The sequence below is a fragment of the Pieris rapae genome, chromosome 5, assembly GCF_905147795.1.
Source record: "Pieris rapae chromosome 5, ilPieRapa1.1, whole genome shotgun sequence".
In the NCBI taxonomy this organism is placed as follows: Eukaryota; Metazoa; Arthropoda; class Insecta; order Lepidoptera; family Pieridae; genus Pieris; species Pieris rapae.
In genome coordinates this window covers 8,845,095-8,871,659 of record NC_059513.1, presented here as the reverse complement: position 1 = coordinate 8,871,659, position 26,565 = coordinate 8,845,095, and the positions used below count along the sequence as shown (strand labels likewise).

The 26,565-nt window shown below is 32.9% G+C and overlaps 1 protein-coding gene across 5 annotated transcripts in view; it reads right to left on the bottom strand.

Annotated features, from left to right (window-relative positions):
* Nucleotides 1-14,519, bottom strand: part of LOC111002275 (dynein heavy chain, cytoplasmic) — a 48,382-nt gene extending 33,863 nt beyond the window's left edge. For 3 of the 5 annotated variants that reach the window (XM_045628437.1, XM_045628436.1, XM_045628439.1), the window contains exons 1-29: nt 14,175-14,519; nt 13,990-14,060; nt 13,607-13,809; nt 12,898-13,035; nt 12,440-12,557; nt 12,248-12,361; nt 11,796-11,968; nt 11,140-11,260; nt 10,464-10,585; nt 9,702-9,843; nt 9,234-9,341; nt 8,489-8,594; nt 8,029-8,228; nt 7,616-7,751; nt 7,362-7,468; nt 6,771-6,937; nt 6,525-6,630; nt 6,248-6,271; nt 5,865-6,020; nt 4,964-5,143; nt 4,715-4,858; nt 4,143-4,288; nt 3,301-3,450; nt 2,661-2,753; nt 2,256-2,470; nt 1,498-1,624; nt 857-959; nt 523-745; nt 105-252 (exon numbers count right to left, since the gene is read on the bottom strand). In XM_045628437.1, the coding sequence (XP_045484393.1) occupies nt 105-252; nt 523-745; nt 857-959; nt 1,498-1,624; nt 2,256-2,470; nt 2,661-2,753; nt 3,301-3,450; nt 4,143-4,288; nt 4,715-4,858; nt 4,964-5,143; nt 5,865-6,020; nt 6,248-6,271; nt 6,525-6,630; nt 6,771-6,937; nt 7,362-7,468; nt 7,616-7,751; nt 8,029-8,228; nt 8,489-8,594; nt 9,234-9,341; nt 9,702-9,843; nt 10,464-10,585; nt 11,140-11,260; nt 11,796-11,968; nt 12,248-12,361; nt 12,440-12,557; nt 12,898-13,035; nt 13,607-13,809; nt 13,990-14,060; nt 14,175-14,415 (4,082 nt within the window). In that variant the 5' untranslated portion in view covers nt 14,416-14,519. The remainder of the gene's footprint in view (nt 1-104; nt 253-522; nt 746-856; nt 960-1,497; nt 1,625-2,255; nt 2,471-2,660; nt 2,754-3,300; nt 3,451-4,142; nt 4,289-4,714; nt 4,859-4,963; nt 5,144-5,864; nt 6,021-6,247; nt 6,272-6,524; nt 6,631-6,770; nt 6,938-7,361; nt 7,469-7,615; nt 7,752-8,028; nt 8,229-8,488; nt 8,595-9,233; nt 9,342-9,701; nt 9,844-10,463; nt 10,586-11,139; nt 11,261-11,795; nt 11,969-12,247; nt 12,362-12,439; nt 12,558-12,897; nt 13,036-13,606; nt 13,810-13,989; nt 14,061-14,174) is intronic. The other 2 variants (XM_045628438.1, XM_045628440.1) reach the window with 1 other exon arrangement.
* Nucleotides 14,520-26,565: the final 12,046 nt, after the last annotated feature.

Sequence of the window (26,565 nt, the reverse complement as noted above, 5' to 3'; positions counted from 1 at the left end):
TCTCTTTAAATAATCCATACATTAAAGAAGTTAATCGTATAGAAAAATAACATTACACTATGTTTTATGTTTATGGGCAGAGCAAGTACAACTAAAAAAGTAACCTGAGCTTCCTAGGCTGTACAGAGAGCCAGGGTTTATCACGAATATCGTCGATTTGTGTCCAGATCTTGCTAAGCGAAGACCAAACACCGCGCAAGTCTTGCAATTCTTCAAGTGCGACTGTCATACGCTCGTTGTTCACTGAGCTACCTAATAGATCAATTAAACAAAGATTTTTTGGATCAAAATTGGAGTAAACAGTCAATTACTTCTATTTTATGTTTCAATAGTGCTATGTATGTTTTTTCTATTGTAAAGATAGTTATGTTTGAAATAAATGCGAAAAGTTATCGGAAAATATCAATAAAAAAAAAACTAAACAAAAACAACTGTTTCGGATTGGTAGGTAGAGGCCGAAAGAGCTTTTAACACCTTAACAAAATCTCGCTATTGCAGATGTTGTTATTAAAGTATACTGACCTGTATCATGAAGTTCCAAAGCCTCTTTCGCCTTAGCAACGTTGTCCCTTTCGTCTTTAAGGCGCGTGTACCTTGTCTCCATCGCATTAAGACGGATCAAAGCGTCTTCTGGTCGAGTTGAGCCATCAGTGGGTTTACTACGTTCCCACTCAGTGAGGAATTCAACTGTACGTGATTCGACGGCTTTGTCTTCAGCAACGATTTTTTGTTGGAGGGATGCCACCTATAAAATTTGAATACATTTACTTTCGTACCAAATTTTACTTAAAACATTAACACAATAAATTAGTGGTGTGTGTTTTATATGTAACACATATTATTTATATATATATACCTGTGTCTGAATCGAAGAATCCTTCCTGCGCATGATTTCATTAAATGCGCTCCATTCTCCTTCTATATTGTCAACGTGGAGCCACGTAGATGGAAATTGGAATCTGTACGGAAAGAATATTACATAAGTATTATGAAACTTAACCTTATAATCCGGACAGTGATTTTAAAGTTTTAATCCAATAAAGTGTAGTTATTTTACACGTTCTGTATTTTTGGCCTATATACGTAAAAAAATCTGTGGCTACAACCTTTTCTTCGTCTCTTCTTTATCTCGTTTCATGATCATTTATGAATCCAATTAGCAAGTAGGTGATCAGCCTCCTGTTCACCTTCGCTTTCCTCACGATGTTTTGCTTCATCGTTCCAGCTAAAGTTAAATGCGCACACAGACAGAAAGTACATTGGTACACAACCGGGGATCGAACCAACAAACTCAGGAACAACTTGCACGCCGAGTCCAACACTGCTCAGATATTCGTAGAAACCCATGAAACAGATTGAGAAATTTCACGCCCAGACCAAAAGAAGTTGTAGCGCCACTGATTTATTTTTATTTTAAATAAATAAAATATACTTGATAATACAATCTGAGTTACATTTCCCATACAGGAGATTCAACTTAGTCCAAACTAATACTACCTTTGTCTCTCCAGAATACGCTGAGCCTCACGGTAAATATCCACTTGCTTTTCCCAGGCCAACACCTCACGCTTCAGTTGTTGTACATATGTGATAAGAGATACCGCATCACTGGTGGATGCTGCCTCTGTTTAAGTGAAAACAGGTTATTAACTAATGTTTTTAATTAATTATATTTGAATTCTCGAAATATGCTATATTAAAATGTGACTTTTGACTGATCTATACATTTATAGATCATTCCAGAATGCTTACTGATCTAACAAATATTTGTACAACAAAAATATAATCGCATTAATATACTTTACGTTTTGTCTTAAAATATCATAATTATCGTATTTGGACGTATGTAACGCGGATAACACGAAATATATCCTATTTTAATAGGACAAGCGAGAATTATATTTTCTATTTTGGCCATCTCATCTAAGTTAGAAGTATTTTGATCGTATATAATCTATATTAAACTTTATCATTTAAATTATTTTACCCTAACAAGGTACATTAAAAGAACAAAAAAATGCCGTAAAAGTAAATAAAATTTTTAGATAAAATTCAGTGGACATGATAAGTGTACGTTCATATGCACGTGAGTACGTTAATAGTCATATGATAATACTCCCGTATCCGTAGAATATCTAACCTCAAACCCACCCAATATTAATTTAATGGAATAAATTTGAGGGCGACCGAAGGGAAAAATAACATAAAAAAGGTAATATTTTAGTGAAGATAGCAATGGTTAAATTATATCATACCAATGGTTTGCTGTTCCAGTTGGCCCCTGGACTTGGCTAGGCTGCTATGGAAGGCCACCATTTCCCCACCAAGGAGTGCGCCAAATTTGCCCAACACTTCCTTGTGCCACGCGTCATATTTCAGCGCGACTTTACTTTGCACGCGAGCGAAGTCAATCACAACGGGCCCGTATTCACGGCGGGTGTCCGACGTATCGAATGTCGTACGAGATTTCCTTTGATTATACAAGTAAATATTATCGAAAATGCAGAATTAATATAAGAGTTATTGGTCCGATTTGGAACAAATGTTAGTAACATTATAAAATTCATTTTAAGATGATTTAAATAATTAGGTATATATAGTAAGAAAAAAACTCAATCTAAAACAATATTTCTCGAGGAATAAAACTTATGTTTACTTACTTTATGTCGTTCAGGCATTTAATCCACAAGGTAATATCTTCTCCCAGTCGACCATACAAGGTTTCGGGTTGTAGATCCCATAGGGCTTGATAACTAAAAAAAAAATAGCACTTAATACTAATGTATATCCTTTGGGCGCATGGATAGAATATGTCGACGTAATTTTACAAAGATTGTCGAGAAATTGTCCTATTCATACTAGAGACTAAGTATTTTAAAATGTCTAATCCCCTTTATTCATTTGCAAATTGACACGACATTAAAAAAGGCAAAACATTCAACAACTGTGGTTCTCAAGTCTTTGATTATTAATTATAATTCTCCACTATTTTAGGTGTTACTTTAAAGAACAAGGGGCAATCGGACATCTGATGTTAAATGATACTGCCACTACCTATGGAGACTTATTTATTTATGAAACAAAACCGGTACATTTCTAATCTCTATATAATGAAAGCAAAAAAATTAACCCATTTGATAAATCCACAAAAAGTTTAACTGATAAAAATAAGATACTATATATATTGATTTTAGTCATAGAGCGGAGAGTTAAACCCCCATAGCGGGATTCATCATGTTGTATCCCCCTAGGGGTGATTTCTTTATTTTTTTACACATTTATACGAGAATTGTAACTCACCGTAGCCATTCATCGACATATTCTCGTACTTGCGATATTTTCTTCTCAATCGCATCATATACATTCTCGAGCGGTGAAGCGGCACCTGGTAGTTTGGTCAGTAGGTTTCTGTACGTCGCTGTTTGTGCGCGAGCGACTCCTACTTGGTACCTGTAATGCACGTTTAGCTTTGTTTCATGGCAAATAGGATTCCAAGTAAAATTTAACAATCAACCACACACTACAAGAGAGCAATGCAAGTTCGCGTACTTCAAAAATTAAAGAAAATTAATTATATTATGTATGTCCGCGTGAAAATGGAAAATCCCAATAAGTCACTAATAAAAAAGGTAGCTTTGTGTCGATATTATTTTCAAAACCAATTGAAAAGTTAATTACGAGTTATGGCTCGCGTAACTTTGACTTATAAAGAACAGACAGTCTGAAGCGACTGTCTAGAGCAGTGTTTCGTAACGTTTGGAAATTTTTTATGTTAAGCATTTCATAGTGATCTTCCTAAAACCTATCATTTGAATATCTAAAGTGAACTTTTCAATATTGCAAATTATTTATTTTAATGTTACAAGGGTCTAAATATAATTAAACATACAAAAAATATCTCTAAATTATTGACTATTGTCAATGCAGATAATGGAAATCAATTTTATTATATATTCTGGACAGAAGAGTTTCTTGCCAGTTCTTCTTACCCGCTCTACGCCCTTGACTTGCGAACTAGTGGTAAATGTAAATTTACGATTAATTTAATTTGTTTTTCTTGAAGTTCATAAGTGTACCTGTTTACCTAAATGAATAAAGATATTATGACTATGACTATGACTATGAAAAGGAAATATTCAGACCTAGTACTCTGTAAGCGATGCTGGCTGGTAACAACAGCTTGCCAGGCGAACATCTGTCGCATTAGCTGGAAACGCGCCTCTTCCAGCGACGGGAATAAGTACATTTGTTGGTTCGTTATACGCACTTCGTGTACGACGCGAGCAATCTGTATTCAAAGAAAAACGCTTTATTAGAGTTCATTACAAATAAGTAAGTACAGAAACCCTATTACCTAAATTACAAGCTTTTTTTATTACTGATACATTAATTGTCTTACAATCACAGTCAGGCACAGGAGGCTAATTACCTACTTGCCTATTAGATTGACAAATGATCATAAAAGGGATACAGAAATCTGAGGCCCAGACCTAAAAACGTTGTAGAGTCACTTATATTTCTTTTTTTGGGCGACATTAAATATGGGTGAAGTTAAATCTAATATTACGTTCATCCAACCATTATCTAGTTCTAGGTATTAAAATGCCGTGATTAGATGGAGAAATATTTTTTTGATACAAACTCAAAATTCTTCTCTTCGCACATCATTTTTCAACGTATATGTCATAGTTTTAAAATTAAAGCAAAACAATACCTCTGGTTCACCCCCAGGTTTGTGTGTTGGCTCAGTGGGCGAGTATGTATCCATAGACAAGTCCATCTCGTTTGTCTTTCCAAGTAGTGCTGCGGTCCAGGCTTCAATGCCAGCTTGTAAACGAGCAGCTAAACTCTTTTCAACCTATAAAAGTGAGATATTATATAATTTTTGCTAAAAACCTTTTCATTCAAGACTTTCCTATGTTATGCTTTCTTAATTATCTTACTTTACTAATAAATATATTACCTCTTCGTCGAGCCGTTGCACCCACAGATGTAAGTTGCTGTATTGTCTAAGAGATAATTCATCAATGGCCCTCTGCAATCGGCTGAGGATTTCCGCAAGGCTTTGAGCGGAGTACGGGCACGTCTCTAGAGAACGTACGTCTACAGATATTTGCTCCTCAACCGCCAGAAGGTCTTCAACCTGTTACAGGGATATTATTTAGAGCGTTAAAATCATCAGTTAATGAAGTCTCATTACCCCAAAACCCTTTGCAGTAAAACGATTTACTGCAATATTGAGGTAGGTGTGTAAATGTTGGACGTTTAGGGTTCAGAGGCAAACTGTGCCTTGTTGGATTACACTATGTTTTCTACATACAAGAGTAACGATTAATGGGCAAAAATCTAACCACCTAAGCTCCTGAGTAAAATGATAGGAATTAATTAACAATTTCTTACATAATTTAGAAAATAATGTACACATATGTTTAATTACATGTTAGTTATTTAGACTATGTATTTGCGTGTTGTTCCCACAAGAATGTAAGTGCGTGATGCTAGAGAACAAATTGCTAAAGATGTCATGTGGAATATGGTTGCAGCTCCTTACAGACATTGTGTAAAACAAAAAACTTGGCGTTTAAAGAATAGGAGAGAATTTATTGCTTTATTGAGTCTTTCGCTTCCGTTCTACACCCTTGATTTGAGAACTGGCAGTAAATTTAAAACTAGAGCCATTTAGAATTAAATATGTATTCCTTTAGAGATGTTAATACATTGTGTTACCTAAATGAATAAAAAATGTGAAATGTATAGAATAAATACAGTTACAAATTAAATGAATCTTTACTTTATTCATTTTACTATAAAAACTTTTAAACCATTGTTTTCATATAAAAAGCTATTTGGGTTGGGTGTATTACCTTTTCTTGGAAAATAAGAACAACTTCACTCAGTTTCTGTACGTATGGATCGAGTTTGTACGACTCCCATACAAGTGCCATCCCCTCCGATACTTGGTTCAGCACATCTCGACGTAAACCAGCCACCAGAGGAATTATAGACGCCTTGTCGCGAATCTATTACAAAGTATGAACATTAAAATCTGTATATTGAAGGAAAAATCTGTGTTTTTTATAAAAAAATAACGAAAGCTAAAAAGTTTTCATTACAAAAAATATAAATAAAGCTGTAATAATGACTGAATATTTCCTTAGTAAGCGGCATTTCTTTATTGATAAAAAACCCAAATATGAACAAACAAATTATGGTAAAACACATGCTCTACAAATACAAATAAATCTACCTTTGTATGGTTCCTATTATTTAGCTGCGTGAAAAAATACGTGTTTTAGTGACACCTACATTATTCATACAAAATATGTATGACCTTAAAAACGTATGAAACATCTATCACTACGTATAAATACATTTTTTATGTATTTAATAATAATCAACTTTAATCATTAATCAATGATATGGTGTCATCTAATTTGTATTGTGTTTTCTAATGTATATAAAAGCTCATTGTTTGCTATGTGCTTCTTGAATTTTGTGTTATTTAATTCATTAGACATACTGACCTTTTCCAACGTCCGTTCGTACGTACGTACGCTTTCTATGAGCGAAATGGCGAACGGGTAAAGTTGGTTCGCTTGATGAGCTTTGTTCACGATCGCTAGGGGAACTCTGAAAGGTATTAGATCATTGTGTTAATGAAATCTATTAATTACTGTATTAAAAACTTGATAAAGTATAAAACAAGGCCGTCTTTTTTAAACTTTTCATATAATTTATGGGTGAATAGAAAAATATTTCTTGAAACATACCTGAAACCCAAATTTTTCAAATTGCGCACTTCCTTGTACAGCGTGATGATTTCGGGCAAAAAGTTAACTTTCAATTTAAGTATTGTAGCACCAGTTTTAGTGGACCGAGCGCGGACTGTCTCTATGGCGAAGATACGGCCAGATACGCCTAGATTACGTTGTTGTACCTACATAAGAAAGCATTAATTATTACACGAACCCTCACTTACTATAATATATTCACATAAAATTGTCTTAAATCTTTAGTTGTGTTTTATGAATATCATTTAAATAATTTTCATATATCACCTCTTCTAACACAATTTCTAGTGTAATTAGATTTATAACTTAATAATTTAAGTTATAAATCGTATGAACATTAATTCTAAAATGGCAACATTTAATTCTCATTCATACCAATTTAAATACCTATTAAACCACGCTGGTTTAATAAAGTAAAGCGAACTTTTTTAACAATCTTTACCAATACCAAATACTTACTAAGGTCGATAAAATTCAATATTTCTTTGAGAAAACAATAATTCACACACTAATATGGCGTTTGCTCTAAACACAATTGATTTTATGAAAAAATTAACAAAATCCACGAACCTTTCGTGACCATTCGTCAAACACTTCTTGTGTATCAAGCTTCAGTCGGAAACTGTCACCATCTGCTTTTAGCTTCTGTCCTTCAATGTGGTTCTCCCACCCTTTGCCTATGAATTTAAAAGTATATTGATGACTCACTGATAAACGATTTAATTTTTTTGTTAGGTTTCTTCTATAGATTATAATTATAATATGATTTAATATATTTATAAGGGAATTATAAAATATTCATGTTTTTCGTACACTGAACTTACCAAGTACATCTTCAACTCTCTTCAAATAGGCCGTCAATTGGTGATCGATTTGCTTTGCCCAAATAATAGAACCCGCTACAGGTGGCAGATCTCGTACCAACGACAGTCGGGAGCACTTGGATTGAGGATATTGCACCTAGATAATATAAAATTTATAGTAAAGTTATATTGCTGGAAGGTAAATAATACTTTAAACTTATATGTATCCATAATTGTTATTGTATTTTTTGGTATTTTTTACTAAGCAAAAGTATGTTTTACTAAAAAAAAAATGAGAAACAACGGACCTCATACTAAATGATCCTTTGAACAAATTCAGAAATATCAAACCAAGAAAAATTTATTATTCTTATTTTAAAAAAGAAACAATTCCTAAATTAAATGTATAGAAACATAAACACGGCAATAAGTACCTTAAACTTTTCATGTAGTTTCTCAATGTCGTCCTTGACACGTTGAATGAGCTGCGTTTGATATTCCCGTATGGCGCCTCTGATGTGCGGACGGACGAACAAAGCGTTGAACCGAGAGAAGATACGGAACATTTCGTTGGCGTTCTTTGCTGTGCCCAGTTGGTCTCTAAGATGGGCTGTTATACGGGTCTCAACGCGGTCTGAAAATTCATATATATGACATTATTCAAAACCAATTAACATATAAAATTTGACGTGTTAGTTTCGTTTCGTTTTAAATCTAAATGCCTACATAGTTAGTGGAAAATAATGGTGAAAACACTGGATTTTTAAAGTAAATTTAAAATAAAAATGTAACGTCAAAAAATCATTTCTGTGAAAAGATTTTGATAGAAGTTTGGATTGCAACAAAACAATTTAATCCGATGTAATGAAATTATTGAAGAAGTCTAAAATATACCGATTCTATCTTCATAACGTCGCACAGCCGCTTCCCACGCATCGCATCCTTCGCGTGATATGTCCAAACAGTCCACTTCCTTCACATTCTCGTAGGCGAGGTTTACCTGTAAAAAATTGGACATTTCGATAAACGCGTTTTAGAAAATGCATGTAATGAAACTAATACCTTTATTCAAAAATATTGTAATAAACGTATTGCCGTAAACAAAGAGGTGGTTTATAACTAAGAAAGTTTAGTAACTAATTATTTTATTTATTTTCGTAATCCTACTGCTAACAAAAGCTATATATAAAAACAAACAAGTAGGCTAAAAATAAAGCCTAAGATAAAATACATAATACATATTTACAAAAAGGAAAAAAACAATACCTATACGTTTAAATTTACTCGCCTAGTTTAAGAGTGATTTCTAAACGACAGACCAACCAGAAATGATAATAAAATAAAATAAAAACAATTTGAAATAACATAAGAAGTGATTTATTGAACAAACTAAGAAACTGTAATATACGTTTCTTATGTTAAGTTACATGAATAAAATAGCATATTAAATTTTAAAACCACTATGGTTTGTATTAATATAACAATAGCAGTCTTGGTTAGGAACGCAACGAATGCGTATGAAAATAATTCTTCAACTTGTTTTTTTATATTACATCACGTAAATCTATGTTATAACTGACGTAGTGCATTTGTTAGTTCAGCCCCTTTGTAACTTCTATGTTAACTACAGAAACATTACCTCAGCAATGGCATTGGCATCTGCCGCATCCATGGGCAAAGAGTGGTGTTGAGCTGGTTCTCCACTGCCGCCAGTATCAGCTGCAGGAGTTGCTCTGGGACGTAGCACCTATAAATAATAATAATAAAACAACAATATTAAAGCATTGGAGTTCCTTACTTAAATCAACCAAGGATGATTATAATTTGGTCAAACACGTAAATATTTGGTTCTTTTAATAATTCTAGTCTAATCAATATAGACTGTATTTTTTTTTAATGCTATATTTTTGTCCAAAATCTACAATATTCTCTTGTACAAAATATTGTATGTGCCTATTAGCTTCTTCAGTTCCTTTTCTTAAAACTGTATGTTTTTTGTCTATTCTTTTCTTCCCTATCAGACATTTTTTATAACCAAGGTTTATTATGCTTATCAACAACATTTTAGCAACAGAATCATGGACTAGTTTACCAAAATACAACATACCCTCAACATAACAGTACGAAGCTGCTCGTGATGCCGACGGAAGCGTCGCATATGCTCCATACGAGCTTGAAGACGCTTGTGGGACGGCGAGACACGCCATACCATCTTAAGGTGCTCGTCCCGCTTCTTCTTCACTATATCGCTGTAATAATATTATTAAATATAATAGGAATACACAACATTTCTATCATATGGGAAAAAGCTATCAAACGATATAGAAAATATCTATCTATCTTGATAGTTTATTTTTTCATTATTCATTAATTTATATTCAATAGTTTTGTCTAAATAATTATGTCTTATACAGTGGCTACCTGGAAGAGATCACTTGAAACCGATAAGGCCGCCAGTTTTGTCTCATTTTTATTTAATATTAAGAGTACTATAATTTTGTTTACTTGCAAAGAAGTGTTAAATAAATATCATTGATATTTTGAGGTTGTTTGTATCGTCATTTATATCTGTATAATTAGTATAATACTTAATAAAAAAACAAAATCACTTCCATCGTAATTAACACTTGAAAAACACTTGCTATATAAATCCATTCTCGTAGCAATGTTTTAATTAATATTAATTAGTCTCTTTTGGATAAAAGAAGCTGTAAATTCAGCTTAAATACAACTTGACGAAAAAGAGACGAAAGAGTGCCTAAGTTAAAAGAGTGCAGTTAATAAATTAAAAATTGGGTATCATTATGTTATGTTGAGAAATTAGAATTATATATTTTCATGATAAAAAGTAATATGAACATTAACTTACCGCAATAATCCCTGAAGTTTCTCATATTCGTCATCCCAGCACGAGAACACTTCAAAGCATTGCGTCATTACTCTTTCGAAGTCTTCAAAAGGGATGTGCATCAAACGCCGAGTACCTAGTACCTGTCAGAGGATAATTTTTACTTTGATGGTTTTTATACATTTTCAACTCATGTACTACTTAAGCCATTTAGAATGTATTTCTGTAGTCTCTGAAACGGAGTCATCTCATATGTGGGGACATACATCTGTAGTAAAATGTTGAATTCAAACCGCTTACAGCCTTTCAACTATTCTTTTTAACATGTATGAAATAATATTTAAAATCTATATAAAACAAAAATAATTTAAATATTATAGCATGTTTTCAACCAGTATGTTAAAATACTGCACAAAAAATTTCCCAAGTAAATTCTGTTACTTAATGAAATAAAACGATTTTTTTTAGTTGTTTGTAATTTAATTTTTTTATTAGTAATTTCTTTTATTGTTTAACGTTTGTTTTTTTTAAATAATAGTTTTGTTTAATATTTGTATGATCTCATCGTGTATGCCATGTTTGCCTATAAGTGCCGTTCAAACTAAAAATAGTATTTTGTGGTTCTTTTACCAATCAATGTAACAGTGTGCCAAATGTTGGTAAGCTTTTATCAAAAAAAAATATGCATATTTTTTACCTTCAAAAGTTGTTGTCCAAGGTCACGCGAGATGGCTTCAACAAGCCTTAGCCCACGTTGGATTGGGTATTTTGTGGATCGGATCTTACGTAGATGGGAGAATATTTGTTGAACTGCCAATCTGAAAGTATGTTAACTTCAAAGCCCGACTTTATCTATATATATATATATATATATATTTATTTATATATATAAATTACTGTTCCTTTGTCTCGCTACAACTCAAGAATGGTTGAACCCGTTTTGATATATTAAGATCTTTAAATATTTGTGGAAATACAGATGTTTAAATGGCCGAAAACATATTCGATTCAAAATTGTTCCTGGTGGAAATTAAATGTCTTTTGTCTTACATATTATTAGTAGAAATAAATAATTGTCAATTGTTGGTTCAATCAATCATATTTATAGATGATTCATTTGTTTCATAGTATGACTTCCAATCTCTCTGAACTGTTTTAAAAATTTTGTATTCGATTTTGACACATATATAGGTCTGTCATACGAAGTTCAACAAGTTACGTTTCTACAAATACAATTGTTTCATCTAGAACCGAACCCAGGTAAATCTTTATATTTTAACAAGAAAACAACAATAATATTTATGATGTGAAGTCAAATTGAGGGTTTTATAAATAAAAGTGCTCAAAACATACCTTATTCTTTCAAGTTCAGTAGCACTGAGTAAATCATTAATTGGAAAGTCTTTCATCAGCGGGTTGTAGTCAGAGACAGTAGCAAGAGCTTGTTTAAGACCGGTGTCCGTGTCAAATGAGACTGTGGCATGGAAACGCTTGCCATATTTCAAGATCTCCAGTGTTAAAGCAACCTGTTAAAGTGTTTTATTAATAATTAATTTGTATTAGAATTAGCAATATTAAAATTTATCTTTCATATAAGTTCTACTTGCGGATTATAACATATAGATTATCTTAAAAATTTTGATAGAATTACTATTTAATTATATAAGAAACAGAATATATTAAAGGTAAAGTAATTATAAAAATCCTTTTTCCAAATCTGATTTCTCTGAGCTTGCCTTAAAACTATTGTTTGGGCATAAAATAGAGAAAAAATATATTCTTAATTTGATATAATGTTGCATTACCTCAATACTTTCTCTTTTTTCTTGAATGCGATGCAGGGCTCTTTCCAAATTAAGCCAAAATGAGATCTCCTGAAGGGCCGTGCCATTTGATGGGTCACGATCAAGTTTAGTCACCTATACACAAGCAAAATTTCAGGTATGTTAAAAAATTCAATGAGGGTATAAAATTGTAATGAATAAGAATTATATTACCTTTTGAATTTCTTTTATCCATCGGTTTACTCCATTTTGTAGTTGATTAAGAAATGTTGAATCTTCTACCTTATCACCAAAATCAGCCACACGTGGCTTTCTACCCTCATCTGCAGCTCTAGAATAATACACAAATGGGAAATTGTAATATTTCTCTTTCAAAATCAATACTGTCCAAGTATTCTTATTTATTGAAAAAAAAAAACAAAATATGAAGGTTTAACTTTGTGTATTTGTAACATAGCCGCAGATCTACACGCCAACTGGGCAGATGCGATAAGAAACACTGGAAGTAGCCAGAGGAGGAGGAGGCCTTTGTGCCACAAAGGCAAGCAACAGAACCTTAAAGAACTTTTTAATACACATATATTTTTGTAAACTTACTCATTGAAATTGAATTTGGTACTGTAGTTTGGCAGCTGTATGTTTCTAAGCTTGAAATCTTTCAAATAAAATACCTCTTTATGACAGCAGCAACCAAAGGGTGAACAGGCAGAGTTATTTCTGGAATATCAATGTTCTGTTGAAGGTGTAAGAGACCCATTTCCAACTCAGCTATTTTCTTTTCTACAGATGGTGCCATTTTGTCTCCATCCCTGTAAATATAACTTATTTATAAAAAATGAATCGGTGTTAACGCATTCTCCATTTTAAGGTATTCTTTCATCACTTCCTGTAAATTTCTGTTTATGGTGTAAAAAATATGGAAGAGCAGTGTTTTTTTTTAATATTAGGTGCTGAATGCCACAATTAGATCTAGATATTTTAAATGCTGTTTAATCTTATTTATAATGTATATCTATATTGTAAGGGTAAAAGATTGTAAATAAGAAATATACATAATTATGCTGACTTTCGAGGAAGAGCAACTATTTAATAGCCAATAAAAGTTAGTCACAATAAATTATACTATATTATTTATAAATAACAAACTCTTGTAATTTTTTAAATTACTATCATTGATTATTTCTAGTTATTTCCTGGTTTTCTTTTTTGTTTGTGTAACTTTTAATAGTCAGTGTAAGTAAATCAATTATATATCAATATTTCTGTGTAATTTGTTTAAAAGTTGTAATAAAAAACAAGAACCTTACTATAAATTAAGATAAAATAACTTTAATTAAATGATTTATGTTTTGTAATCAATAAGGTCATGGGTTTTTATACCTGTCAGCTCTTCCACTCTCCTTAACATAGCTTTTAAAGAATGGAGCCATGGTTTTGCTGATGAAGGCATGTAGAGTTTCATAAGGAGACCCATCAGACAAATTAATGAGGCGGAGTTGACTGTGGATAGACTTATCGGCTTCAATCACTGCACCTCTTTTGATACAGACCAAAGCTGCCACTCGTGGTGATGTAAAGTGGACCTGTATTTAACACATTTTTTTACTGTGGATTTCCATTACAATACATTTAGTGAAATCATTTACCTTAAATAAATTTTACAAATTATTACAGTTTCTTAAAGTCAATAAATTTATTATACTGCAGTGTTTTAATAAATACCTTCAATAATTATTTCAGTGATAAATTATAATATTATGTACCTCATTGCCAATTTGATAGGTAACTGCCTCCTTTTCCTCTTCTCCTTCTGTTGGCTGTTCACTGTCATCTTCTGCAACAAGAAATAAGTTTAAATTAAGTAATATAATTAAAAACTTATATGGTTCATCATTTACATAAACAACGTCATCACGCTTCGGCTAGTGGGTGCGCTATTATTTCTTACCTTTAAGGGAAAATCTCTGTACGTACAGCGAAGAGACTTGAAAATCCGAAATAAACTTTCTAATGCAATCTTGATTAACTTTATCGTCTAGAGCTGCATTCAATGCCGGTGGGACGATGTCATCCTCCGGTAAAAGTACCGTTGCAGCGCGACGAAGGTAATTTGCGAAGTCTTGGAAATCAACGACTACCACATTTTGCGCTTCTGGGGCATTTTCACTCCCGTCAAGGGAGTCTCCCATGGTTTTTATAGATTTGTGGAAACCTTCCTCTGTAAGTTGTTCCAGTAAGAAAATCAATATATCTGCAACTGCACAAATGACGTCAGTACCAGCTGCAGACTACAAGTTATAGGAGAAACATTGACAACTGACTTCCACATACAATTTGACAACTGACAAAACCATTGATAATCGTTGCTGACAAGCATAATGACAACACAAAAAGAGCTAACTATAGATAAGCTAAGACGAAGGAGAATTATAATTCGTTAGTCCGAAAAGAACTGGAAACCAATACTTAAATTGTTCTCCTCTACTTTTAAGGTGTACTAGTTTGGTATAGATATTAACATTCCTATCATTTCCTATCGTAGCTATCATCATTATATTATCTAATTGTCTACCGTTTGCTGTCATGTTTGTATAAAATTATTACTTCTCAATGAAACTGTTTCAGGGCACATCAAATACTGTAACTTATTTTCTATATTTCATTTTTTAATTTTGTAATTTGTTCCTATTATAGTAATGTTTTTTCTCTTTATAAATAAATACATATAAACCACCGTATTGATAAAAACTCAGTCAAATAGCATGGTTTACTAAACTTTAGTTCTCGTCTCTCTCTTTTAATTACAGTGTAAATACAAGTTGACCTAATGGGGTGAAAGCCAATTTTAAACTAAGTATGAAAAGTGCTATTGCACTATACAATAGTCTATTGGCTATTATATGAAAATTAGTGTTATTAAGAGTTATCCATGCTTTTAAAAGAGCAATAAGTAAACGTATAGAGAAAAAGAATTCGAAAATAATAAATAATATTTCAAGAAATCTATACTTAATTTTTTTTAAAAACGAATCCACCATGACAGCATACCTGTAAGTTATGACTTTTATCTAATCTTAAAACTATTTTGAAGTTTAACTTCGTAAAAGATTGATTTTGGTCAAAATATGTTAAATTTTTACGAATTCTTGAAATTATTAATTGAAATTGAATATGTAATTCTTCTCCTCTCTCTTCTCTCAGTCACCTTAAAATTAAAAAAAAGTTTTAGAGGGGAGAATGGACTTGTATAATATACAGGGTGGCCGAAATGTCGTGGATCAAACGACACTAGGGGATAGATAAGGATATAAGCTGCATAAAATTCTTCTACGGGAGGTCCTCAAACTCAATCCCTGCAGAGTTTTTTATTTTGCGTTTTTATAATAAAATCGAGTTTTCTTACTAATTCTTATTAAAAATTGAAAATTCTGTATCTTTTTATAGTACCCACTATACTTGGTACTAATAAGAGCTTTCGTTAGACATGCTATTTATGATGTATTGAAAATAATACCAAGTTTTACGAAATATTCTTTTTAAAATACGTACTTACGTAGTTACGTAAGTACGTAGTTTACTACTACGATATATTCTACGCATAGCCTTTTTTATATGCGGTTAGAATGAAATTTAAAAATGCGCGTTTAGTTAATATGAAAATGTTTCGTAACCTATATTTTTCCCTAAAAGGTAGTTGATACCACAAAGCTTTGTAGACTTCAATTAACTTTTTAAAAAGATGCTAGAAATTGTTAGAAGTAAACATATACGTTAGGTAGGTATTTCCTGTCAAAAAGCTACCCTTTAAAACTCTTTATAGCAACCTCTTTCCTTTAACGTGATTTTCAATGGAGTTGCCGTCCAATGCTTTTCTTTATTCCTCATAGTCAACAAAAAATCTGCCTATATGATAATCCATTGGCAAACAATATTCTACCATATTACAACGTATTTGAGTATACTTTATATCGGTAATGCCTTCGTTATAAATGATCACGGAGGTGAATATCGGCAGAGCAGGCCATAAAGGCAGTGATTCGAGGAGCGTTTCGACAGTTAACAAGCTCGCTGTAATAAGATATCGGACATTCTATCATACTGGAAAATGTCTCTATTATGTTATATAGAACAAAGGTATTATCAAATACAGTAACAGTTGTTTTAACCATAGAAATTGTAGAATTCTACTAATAATTTTTTTTAGAACTTTGGAATTTGAGAGCGATAAAATTTTATATTCATAATAATTATTATTTAAATAGCTTATGGCTATAGCTTTGCCCTCGCGTTGTGTGTCTTCTCAATAATAGTTATATTAAACATAATTGATATAGAAAATAATTATACACCTAAATATTTTTTAGAAATTACAGTATTCATTATGTTAACAAAAAATCAATGAATTAAAATCAAATATAAAATAAAGATTTATTTTATATTTTATAGTTTGCTGAAAATAGTTTCTTAAAGATGAGTAGAGATTTTGTGTAAAAAACACGTATGTCGATACATTTTTTCCTCTTCAAATAATACCGTGTTAAACACGATTGCATTTAAAACAACATTTAGTCAGTGACTTTAACAGTGTGACCAACTCCTACAGAATTTTCCCTTTTGAATCAACTTCCAATACCTCTAAATATCGATTAAAAACACTCGGTTCGAGAAAACATTTTAAATGTGTATATACTAGTAGGTACAATTATAATTCTTAGAAGTGTTATATTTTTTTACTTTCTATTCAAATATATACTACTAATATATATTTAATAAAATATAGCCGCTAGGCGACTACCAACAAAACAAAAAAATATATATATTTATTATTATTAACAACGTTAAGTCATCCAAATAGTACCTCTACACACCGCTATGGAGTGTTCCAGTCCGTTAAAGTGCATGTTAATACTATTTTTATTCTATTAAAGTAACACCAAGTTAATCCACACTACGCGTTAATTCTAACCTCTTCCCGATTAAAAAGGCTCAACAAAATCTTACGGATCCGGATGATCCAATCACGTTGGCTAATGACAAATTAAAGTCGAAATGAGATTAGGGTAAAAAACCGCCTTCATCGGGAAAGGCGTGGATTTTTCCAACCCTTCAGGCGATTGACCACCCCGCGACGCGGCCGAGGTCCGAGTCTCGCAAGACAGTCTCTAGCGCTAGTCTCGGTAAAACAAAGAATATCTATTTAAAAAAAATATTAGAAAATATACTTAATATATTCAGCAAGTAATTATTTTATTTAAGTGAACATATAAAATAATCTACAACGTTAACAGCACATTCGTAACGAAATCTAAAAGACAAAAATCTATCTCTTTTTAAATACAGCCTTTACATTTACATCTAAAAAAAAGAAGAACGTGCATCTTTCGACGCGGATCTGTGCTCAACGATCACTTTGCGTATCCCATTTTAAGTAGTTCTAAAGTTTCCAAAGGGGTGAATTTGGGAGGTAATTTGTCGCTAAAATCCTTATTTATTGCAACAGAGAAGTTGGATCGGCCCCGGGGGCAAATTCGCGAAGTTCGCTCCTTTAACTTCGCTCCACTGAATACCTACCGACACCTTGAACACATATTGAGGTTGAATCGTTTTGTTTCACTTGATATACGGTCGAGGTGAATAGGTACGCTATTTAAAATTATTCCCATATAGCATTGTATGCACCGCCGAGAAACCATTTGCCAATTTGTTAGATAAATTATAGTTGGAAATTTCACCTCTTCATTTAGCTATTGCGAACACAACATTTAAAAGATGTCTACTGGATAAGTTGAGGTCATTTCACGAAAATTTATATTTATTCTCGTTTATTGTTATTATATTGTTTAGGGAAAGTGAGCTACAATTTTATATAGTTAGTAAAAACTTGGCGTTACGTGTTAAGGAGATACGGAGGTTCGCGTCCGCTTCAGTTTGTTGGTGGATTTGAGTTGAACAATATTGTTTTACAAATATTTGCATAGCTCTTTCAGTGTTTGCACAGCGCTTGTAGATCAGCGCTGCAGTACGCTGTCCAACATTAAAATTTTATGTGTTTAATAATTGAATTATACAATCGCTGTTTTCTGTTATTAAAAAATACTTTGTGTTGGAGAATTAGGGATAGATCTAAGTCAAGACTACGCATGAACTATAACTACAGGTTTTTAAAACTCTATAAGTTTTGGGTTTATCGAATCCCAATTTAGCGCCAAGTTTTATATCTTACGGTTTTAATGTTGGTTTCATAAATTAAAAATAAAAATTTAGTAAGAATTATGCAGATAATTTTGCTTAAATTTAATATACAAGGTAATGTGAGCGTACCTCACTTTAGCGATTCCGACATCAATATTGAGCTACGGAATTTTAAGTTTGCGACGACAGCGCCTAAATATAAAATATATGTTGAAGAATTTGACGTTCGTATTTCAAATTATTACTTATTGTGTTGCTAGTTCTATATGGTATAAGGGCTTGTGCTTTTATTTAACTTAGTAAAATACATTTTTTGAAGGCTGGTCTTGATAACTTGAATTTCACGATACTGTAGGCATTATTCAGATGGTTCACCAATTGTTATTCCGTCTTATGGAGAGCTTTTACAGACACTCAAAGTGCCATAACCGATATCAACTGACAAAAATGACATTGATATTTAAGAAACGGAGTAGTGGAGATACAACCCTTGGTCTTTGCCAGTGTATCTCTTGCAATATTTTATTTATGAGTAATGTATTGATCAGCCTTCGTTCCGGATTCAGATTTCTGTATATGTTCCATGGTAATTTTTTAATAGGCAAGGAGGTGATAATTTATTTGTGCCTAACATATTGTAGAAGTTTTGGATTTAAGACATGCCGTTTTCACGATTTTTGCCATACGACGAGTGTTTAATGCGCACAGAAAGTCGATTGGTGTAAAGCCAGGAATGGAACCTACGACTCCAGGGATGAGAGTCGCACGCTTAAGCCACTCAATTTATTTAAACACAGAAACTATAAACTTATTACTTCCCAGCCGGCATTGGAACGCACGATTTTAGTTTTGAGAGCCGATCGTATTCACAAAGCTAATAGACCACCTTTCCATTTAGCTTTATTAATAATACAGTCGAATGTAAACCTGGTTTATCGCAATTGTATCTAATTATCGGACACCGGTATTTCATGAAACACACATTGCGGTGGAGTTAATTAATTATAGACATTCAAATCCTGTAAAGTGACAACAATTGTTGTTCGGCTATAAACAATTTACACGGGTTAAAGCATAATTAATACTTATTTAATATTAAATGGAAATAAATGAGTTTCTATTTAAATTTTGAATTATAAATTTTAACATAGATCTAATTCGTTCGTTTTTGGTCATTAATTAAAATTTAGGTAACTAATTCTTTAAAACGTTAATTGAACGTTATCCCTGATGATAATGATTTTCGTTTTCATTAATTATATAGTTTCTAAGAACTGCTCTTCGTCAAGTCAATAGTATAACTCTTTAGCGAAAAAATCTGGCAACTTAGTAAATTTAGGTTCTAAGGTCAATTACAATTAATTAAATAAAATTGAATCGTCTCACGTAGTCTGTATTATTTTAATCGTGTAAACTAAAATATATGTGTATTAAATTCTGGTATTTTTTATGAATTCTTTAAATCCACCTGATTCGCCAGATGTTAAGTGATACCGCCATTAATTAATTAATTCTTAACCATTTGCCCATTGATTAAGAATTGGTACGCTCTTTATGTAGTGGTAATAATGACAATAAGATTAGTTTTAAATTATTATTAAAGTTAATAAAATAAATAAATAAAATTATTTTAATTAGTATTAAATAAACAAATGTAAAACCTAATAACAAGTGTGAATAACAGCTAGAATCCTTCTGGGCATGCTTTCCACGATGTTTTTACTAAATATTGAGGAATACGTTTCCACTCCATTGCTCTTACTCTTTTTATCTGCCTGATACTTTTTACTTACTTCTTCTTTTGAACATCCCAGACATTCTCAATAGGAGTGAGGTCAGGACATCCAGCTGGCTAATGTAATCAGCGACTTCTTGCACGTATGCTTCCAAGCCGCCAGAATGGTTTTGAATTTGTCAGAAGTTAGAACATTGTCGTTCATAAAAAAGCAATCTTCCTTCCTTCCGAGTAGAAGTGAGTTTGTTGAGATAGTTTCAGTATCGTAGTATACAAGTATATAATATTATTATTGATATTTGCCATTTTCTAATGAAAGTTATATTAAATTTTCAACATAAATTACTATTATTCCCAAATATATACACACGAAATCTTAAAACACATTTTCTTTCATTCTATAATAAAATTTTACAGACGTCATATCTTTAAACATAACTATGTATACTGCTGTCCTACTTCTATTGTATTCGTTGACGGGCGACTTTTAAAACATTTTTGAATATTTGTTATGAAAGTTGGGACATCTGAGGATTAGTGGCAACCCTGAGAAATGGTTGGATGGAATTGGAAAAGTTGAAACGGTGTGGGCTCGGATTACTTATTGATACAATAGTACGTGTGCAAAGTTATCAGATTTAGTGTTTTGCGGTTCTCATTTTTCTTCTATTTACAATAAACTATGTATGTGTGTTTTTATCTTTTATAATGAAGAGGGTAGCCTGTGTAATCTAAAGAGATACATGGACACGAACAAAACCAGAAAGATTGTTGTCGGCATTTTTAAATTTGTTTAATGTATATTGTCTTTGCCTAATTTTCCAACTATATTATCGGCGGGGGTATTAAGTAACTTATGTGCGTATAGATATCAGTAGCTAAGTAGCACTTGCAACTAGTATGATTAAGTACTTCCTATTTCGGTTAACAACTTTTAGTATTATATAAATTTTCTGGACGCGGCAGGACACCTGTCAAGATTTTATCTTACATTATTTCTTTTAAGTTTGTCTCTGTTTTATTTATTCTTATAATTCACTTGTTCAATACTATACTCTTATCCATACATTGGACTGTCAGTCAGGTAATATCATCTCTTCAGTTGTGGAATCTTTAAAAATTTGTACTTTTTAAAGTTTCATAATAGATTTAGATATAACAGAGCATGGATCTGAAGCATGAAGGACCTGTCTATTTAGTCGTCGGGAGCAGACTTTCCTACCTTTTATGCTATAAATATATGTATAATTTAAGTGATAACATCAATTTAACTTATACTGGAGTGTTTGTTGATTTTGTTATTAATCATAAAGAAAACTAAAAAACACATTAATCTTAATTTGATAGATACTTATTTAAATTAGATAGCTTGCAGTATTATAATGTACCTCTATATTCATGTCATCATAAAAGGCTGGCTATACTCGTACGATGGCTCGATCTGAACAACCGCCGTACTCTCAAAATGAAACTAGAAGTGAAGCTATAAATGTTCCACTAAAATTAAACGGAGAAAGCTTATGATTAACATCAGTTCGTTACAGCTCCCTAAATCTATCAACTAAGGAATACAAATTATACCTTAAACTAAAGCCTGAAACTACACGCTGTATAAGGGCTTCGTAAGCTACCTGCTCATCCACCGACCGTTTCCTGGACCAACATCTCGCTGCCAAATTCTTTACCAGCTCTCTAAACTAGATCGATCGTTGTCCGTAGCACTGGCTGTAAACCTACATTTTTCGGTTTTATGAACAAGTAAATGACTAAACACGATCCAAGTTAAAGTGTGAAAGTATTTTGTAAGACCAAACCCAAAAAAAAATACTCACATATTATAGCTTATTTGCTCTATAGTTGCTGTATAACGGCAAGGTCTAAAGTTGCTTAGTTCCTTTGTAAAAACGATTGGTCCTCACTAACAAAGAGCCGCTTCCATAATGAGACCCTATTTTGATTTTACCTTAACATCCGAAGCGCAAAAGTATGTACTTGAAGCACAAACGTTTTCTTTAGCCCTGTCTATGTTCATCCTAATGTGAATACACAATTCAGTCTGAAAACTATTGTAGAATAATAATGAACACAATTAATGTTATTAATGAAGAGCACGACAGCTATTTCAATTATGGAAAGTTAGTTAACGTGTTACAGTTGAAATAAACTTTTTACTTGCTAATATGATTATGTTTGTATTTAAATTTTAGTTGATGCGTACATAATAGTTTAAAAAATTAAAGTCGCTGTACGTACACTACAATGACTAAATTCCTACACTACAAATACTTTATTTAGATCTTTCATTTTTAAAGCAAGAAGGTGATTCGTATTTGAAGCTCTACATCTGAAATAATTACGAATCGAAATTCAAGAAAGAATGAAAGTTCTGGTTCTGTGCATACTACGGGTGCTACGGAGGTGCTACGAAGTTACGAAGTTGGTTAAGACGTACTATTTACGTATAGTCCTATTGTAAAGTTTTTTTACTGTTACTGAAATTTGTTAAGCATAAATATCACTTACTTTATCTATTACATAAATTGTAGATAATGTCTGACCAGGTAATGTATAAACATAAAAAAATCACATAACCAATAACAGAGAATTAAATTTAAAGTCGCAGTTTAATTGTCACAATAATTTCTAAACGAGCTAATTTATATACTATATGAAGTGCTATCAAAGTTAGTTCATGAAGAATATATATCATATTTCTTCAGTGTAGAGGTATTTTTAAAGATGCTACTCACGCTCGCCTCACACTTTCCGGTCACGTCTCGGAAGGGGTGAGGCCGCGAATTCAACGAATTTTCATAATGGCCGTCATCAAATTGTAAGATATCTGTATCTATAATATGGTAGATTGCACTTTGATGCCTAAATTAGTCGCTTAAAAACATAATTTGGGAGGACATTGAATTGAGTTAATATCTAGGTATCTTCGATCAGTATTGCGTGCCTGAAATTAATTAATTAGATTAAGCTACTGGGTGCGTTATCATTATTAATCGCTGTAATCTCCGGCTGATGGAGCCGCAAGGACTATCAATTATTCATTTGGTAATTTTGTCTGGCCACAATAGCTAGTCGAAGTGTTGTTAAAGGAAAATGGGGATAACAATCAGTCCGCTTGAAAAGCGCTGAAATTCAAGGGTTATAAACAGAAATACACTAATCATGTCATGTTTGCTCTAAAGCTTTTTATTTATTATTTAAACCAAATATGCTACCATTACAGATTACTCCAATGCGATAACTATTTACATTTACATCTCATACAAAACAATACATACACAAAAATATTTCAACACAACATTAAAACATAAACCTTTTAAAAGGCGGCCGTCGTCTCCTAACATAAAATTAAATATGTTTTGATAACATAAATTACAGGCATCACTTATTCAATGTCATTAAATTTGAATCTGTTGGCATCCGTACTCATTATCATTCATCAGGCACCCTGAGTTCTAGGCACTATACAACTGCCAGATTGTTTTCCTTAAAATTTATAAACGCAGAAATAACGTCAATTAGGTGATTAAAACACCAAATTGGATATATGGTACCTATTATTATTGGTTATCTATGCGTGTGTAAATTCCAAAAGAAAACGGTCTAATAATCGTACAGCATAAAACAGTTTGAAGGTTCATAAAGCTTTCGAGCAAACATGACAAGTGTATTTGTGTGTATAACATTTGAATTCCAGCGCTTTGTTAAGCGTACTGATTTTTATTACTTTCGCAAATAGTAACATGTATGTTAGGCAGTTATAAATTTTACGATTTTTGGAATCAACGACGACGTCGCTCGAAGTCATGTTTGTTTGAATAACTGAACCGCAATCGTTTACGAGGTCAGACCCTATCATATATTTTCATTATGTTCCATTTATGCGTAGTCGATATTCTTTATATGCTTACCTTCTTACATACTTCGAATATTTTAGATTGGTTTCTTATAACATTGATTTCTAAAGCGTGACAACCTTTTTTGGGACATGGTATCAGATTAAAACCTTTTTTTAAATATATTGTTTGTTATTAGCTCAGATATTACCTATACTGTATAAGCAAGTGTTTGTTGCAACCCCATTGGTTTTGAATGAAGATGCGGTTGCAGAAAGATAGGTATTGCTTTTCCTTTCTTATTATTTTTCATGGATAGATCGATGGTAAAAATGCCGTACAAAAACATATGCCCAAAATGTTGAGTACATTTTCGGCATATGTTTGCACTTGCCTGCACTTCTGAATTCTCACCAGTACTTAGTTGGACAGCTTACAAGTGACGGTATAATGCTGATTCTCATTATTTTATGCTCTTATATCGTCCTATATACTCAACCTGGTGGTTCATATGACCCATCCATTTTTTGGACACGGGCCTGTAGTCTATTAGATCTAAAGAGGGTATCTTCGATTTGAGAAGTTGAATACATCCTTAGCGGTCGGAATCGTTTTATGGTATGACGGTATAACAATGATTTTAGTCGTAACATGATCTTCATTAAAGTCGGACTTATTTTTAATTTAAACATGAATTAATTTCAGTTATTTGAATGGCTTGTGCATAATAATTTTCATAAATACACATTTCATTATATCATTTAGTCATCGCTGCACATATAAACGCGTAGTAAGATGCATATGCATTCAAAATATACTATCTCTATTATCCTAATACATGTTTTGTATTATAAAAATGGTTATTAATTCTAGCAAAGTAGCAAATAGCATGACTAGAAATTTAACATTATTTTCAAGTGAAGAATAGAAGTTCGTAGTCGTAAAAGTTATTCAAAGCAATATGTTATAACTTCTTGAAGTTGTTACGGTGTGAGCAAGTCGTCCGTAACTTGTTCACCAACGTTATAATATCAGTTCACAAGGTATACCCTATAACAAAGAATACGCTAACACAGGAATTTTGTTATATTGGTGGGGTCGTCATGGAAATGGATTTATATTTTTTTCCAACACAACATTTTTAAGCAGCATTTTTATTATTCATATCTCTTACTTAAACTCCTATGACCCCCAGAGGGCATCGGGCGAAGCTGGTGTTCTGCTAAGTCTGTATATGATATATCCGATTCCAATTTACTTTATATATTTCGGTAATCTGCTAGTCTAATAGCAAGGTTGCCTAAGCCAAGAACATTCTTAGTTTGGTTCAGGTACTCTTCATAGTTAAGATCTGATTTTATAGAACAGGGGGGATGGTATCGTATGGTTTATGGTCTCAGTTTCGGCACTAAGACGCTCAGTAGGTCCGTTGTACGTAAAGTGCTGGCTAACTAAGCCTGCCTCAGCCCTTCCAAAAGCACAGAAGCCTCCTGGGCACTTCACAGGCTTCACGGAGCGATCTTACTGTTCTGAGGATTTCTGCACGTTGCTTAGCCACAGCCTCGCATTGCAGGACTACGTGGGTGACTGATGCCTCTGCGCTGAAACAGCCTCTGCACATGGGGCTGTCTGTCGCGCTTCGAGCGTTGATGTGTTTTGGAGTCTGCTGCGATGACGAGTTCCAGTTTGTCCCTCTCGCAGTCATCAGCCAGCAGGAGTCTGAGCTCCGGAGTGGGCACGTGCTCGTCGCCCGGGAGGCTAAGGCTAGGACAATGTCTGGAATCTCGTTCCTGAGAGGGGAGAACACGGGGGAACAGCTCATCTAATAGTGGTCGCGCTGCCAATAGACACTCAAAACCAGAGGGCTCGCGAGTGCCTTGCCGGTCTATTAAGAATTCCTAACGACCCTAACTTGAATTGTTTCGGAAAAACTTTAGTGAGCTGGTTCCACATAGTGGTGGAGTGCGGCAAAATATGCCTTAAACAACGCTCAGTTGTGTAACGATGGAAATTCGTTTGGCCTGCTTGTCACAGCTTCTTCTCGGCGCCATTCTGCTTCCAGAACTTTGCATGAGTACGACCTGGACGGGGATCATTTACATCTGTATGTTGTATAAACTGTCAACGGTTATATTTAAGTAAATAGTTATTATTACTTATATAAAGTAAACTAGCTGACCCGGCGAACTTTGTTCCGCCTTAATGGCAATAAATAAGCAGTTTGGATTTTTTTATTGGAAAAAATACAAAAAAATTAAATACCTACATTAATCATTCATTATTATTTCTGTATTTTAGTACATAGGTTGCTTTTCACTTAAGTACCTTGTGATACACATTTTTTCATTTTTTGTTTTATTATCAGGCGCAAAAACAAACAACGCTGATGGTCTTCCGACCCGTGAACATGTCACGTATAATTGACCATGGGAAAAACATGAATGTTCTAGATTTAAACCACAAACTTTTAAGGATTGGCCTTGTGATTTGTTGATGGTCATGGCAAATGCAAGACGTATCGGAAATTGAAGTCTTTTAAATTCAAACGGCATATCGGTTGG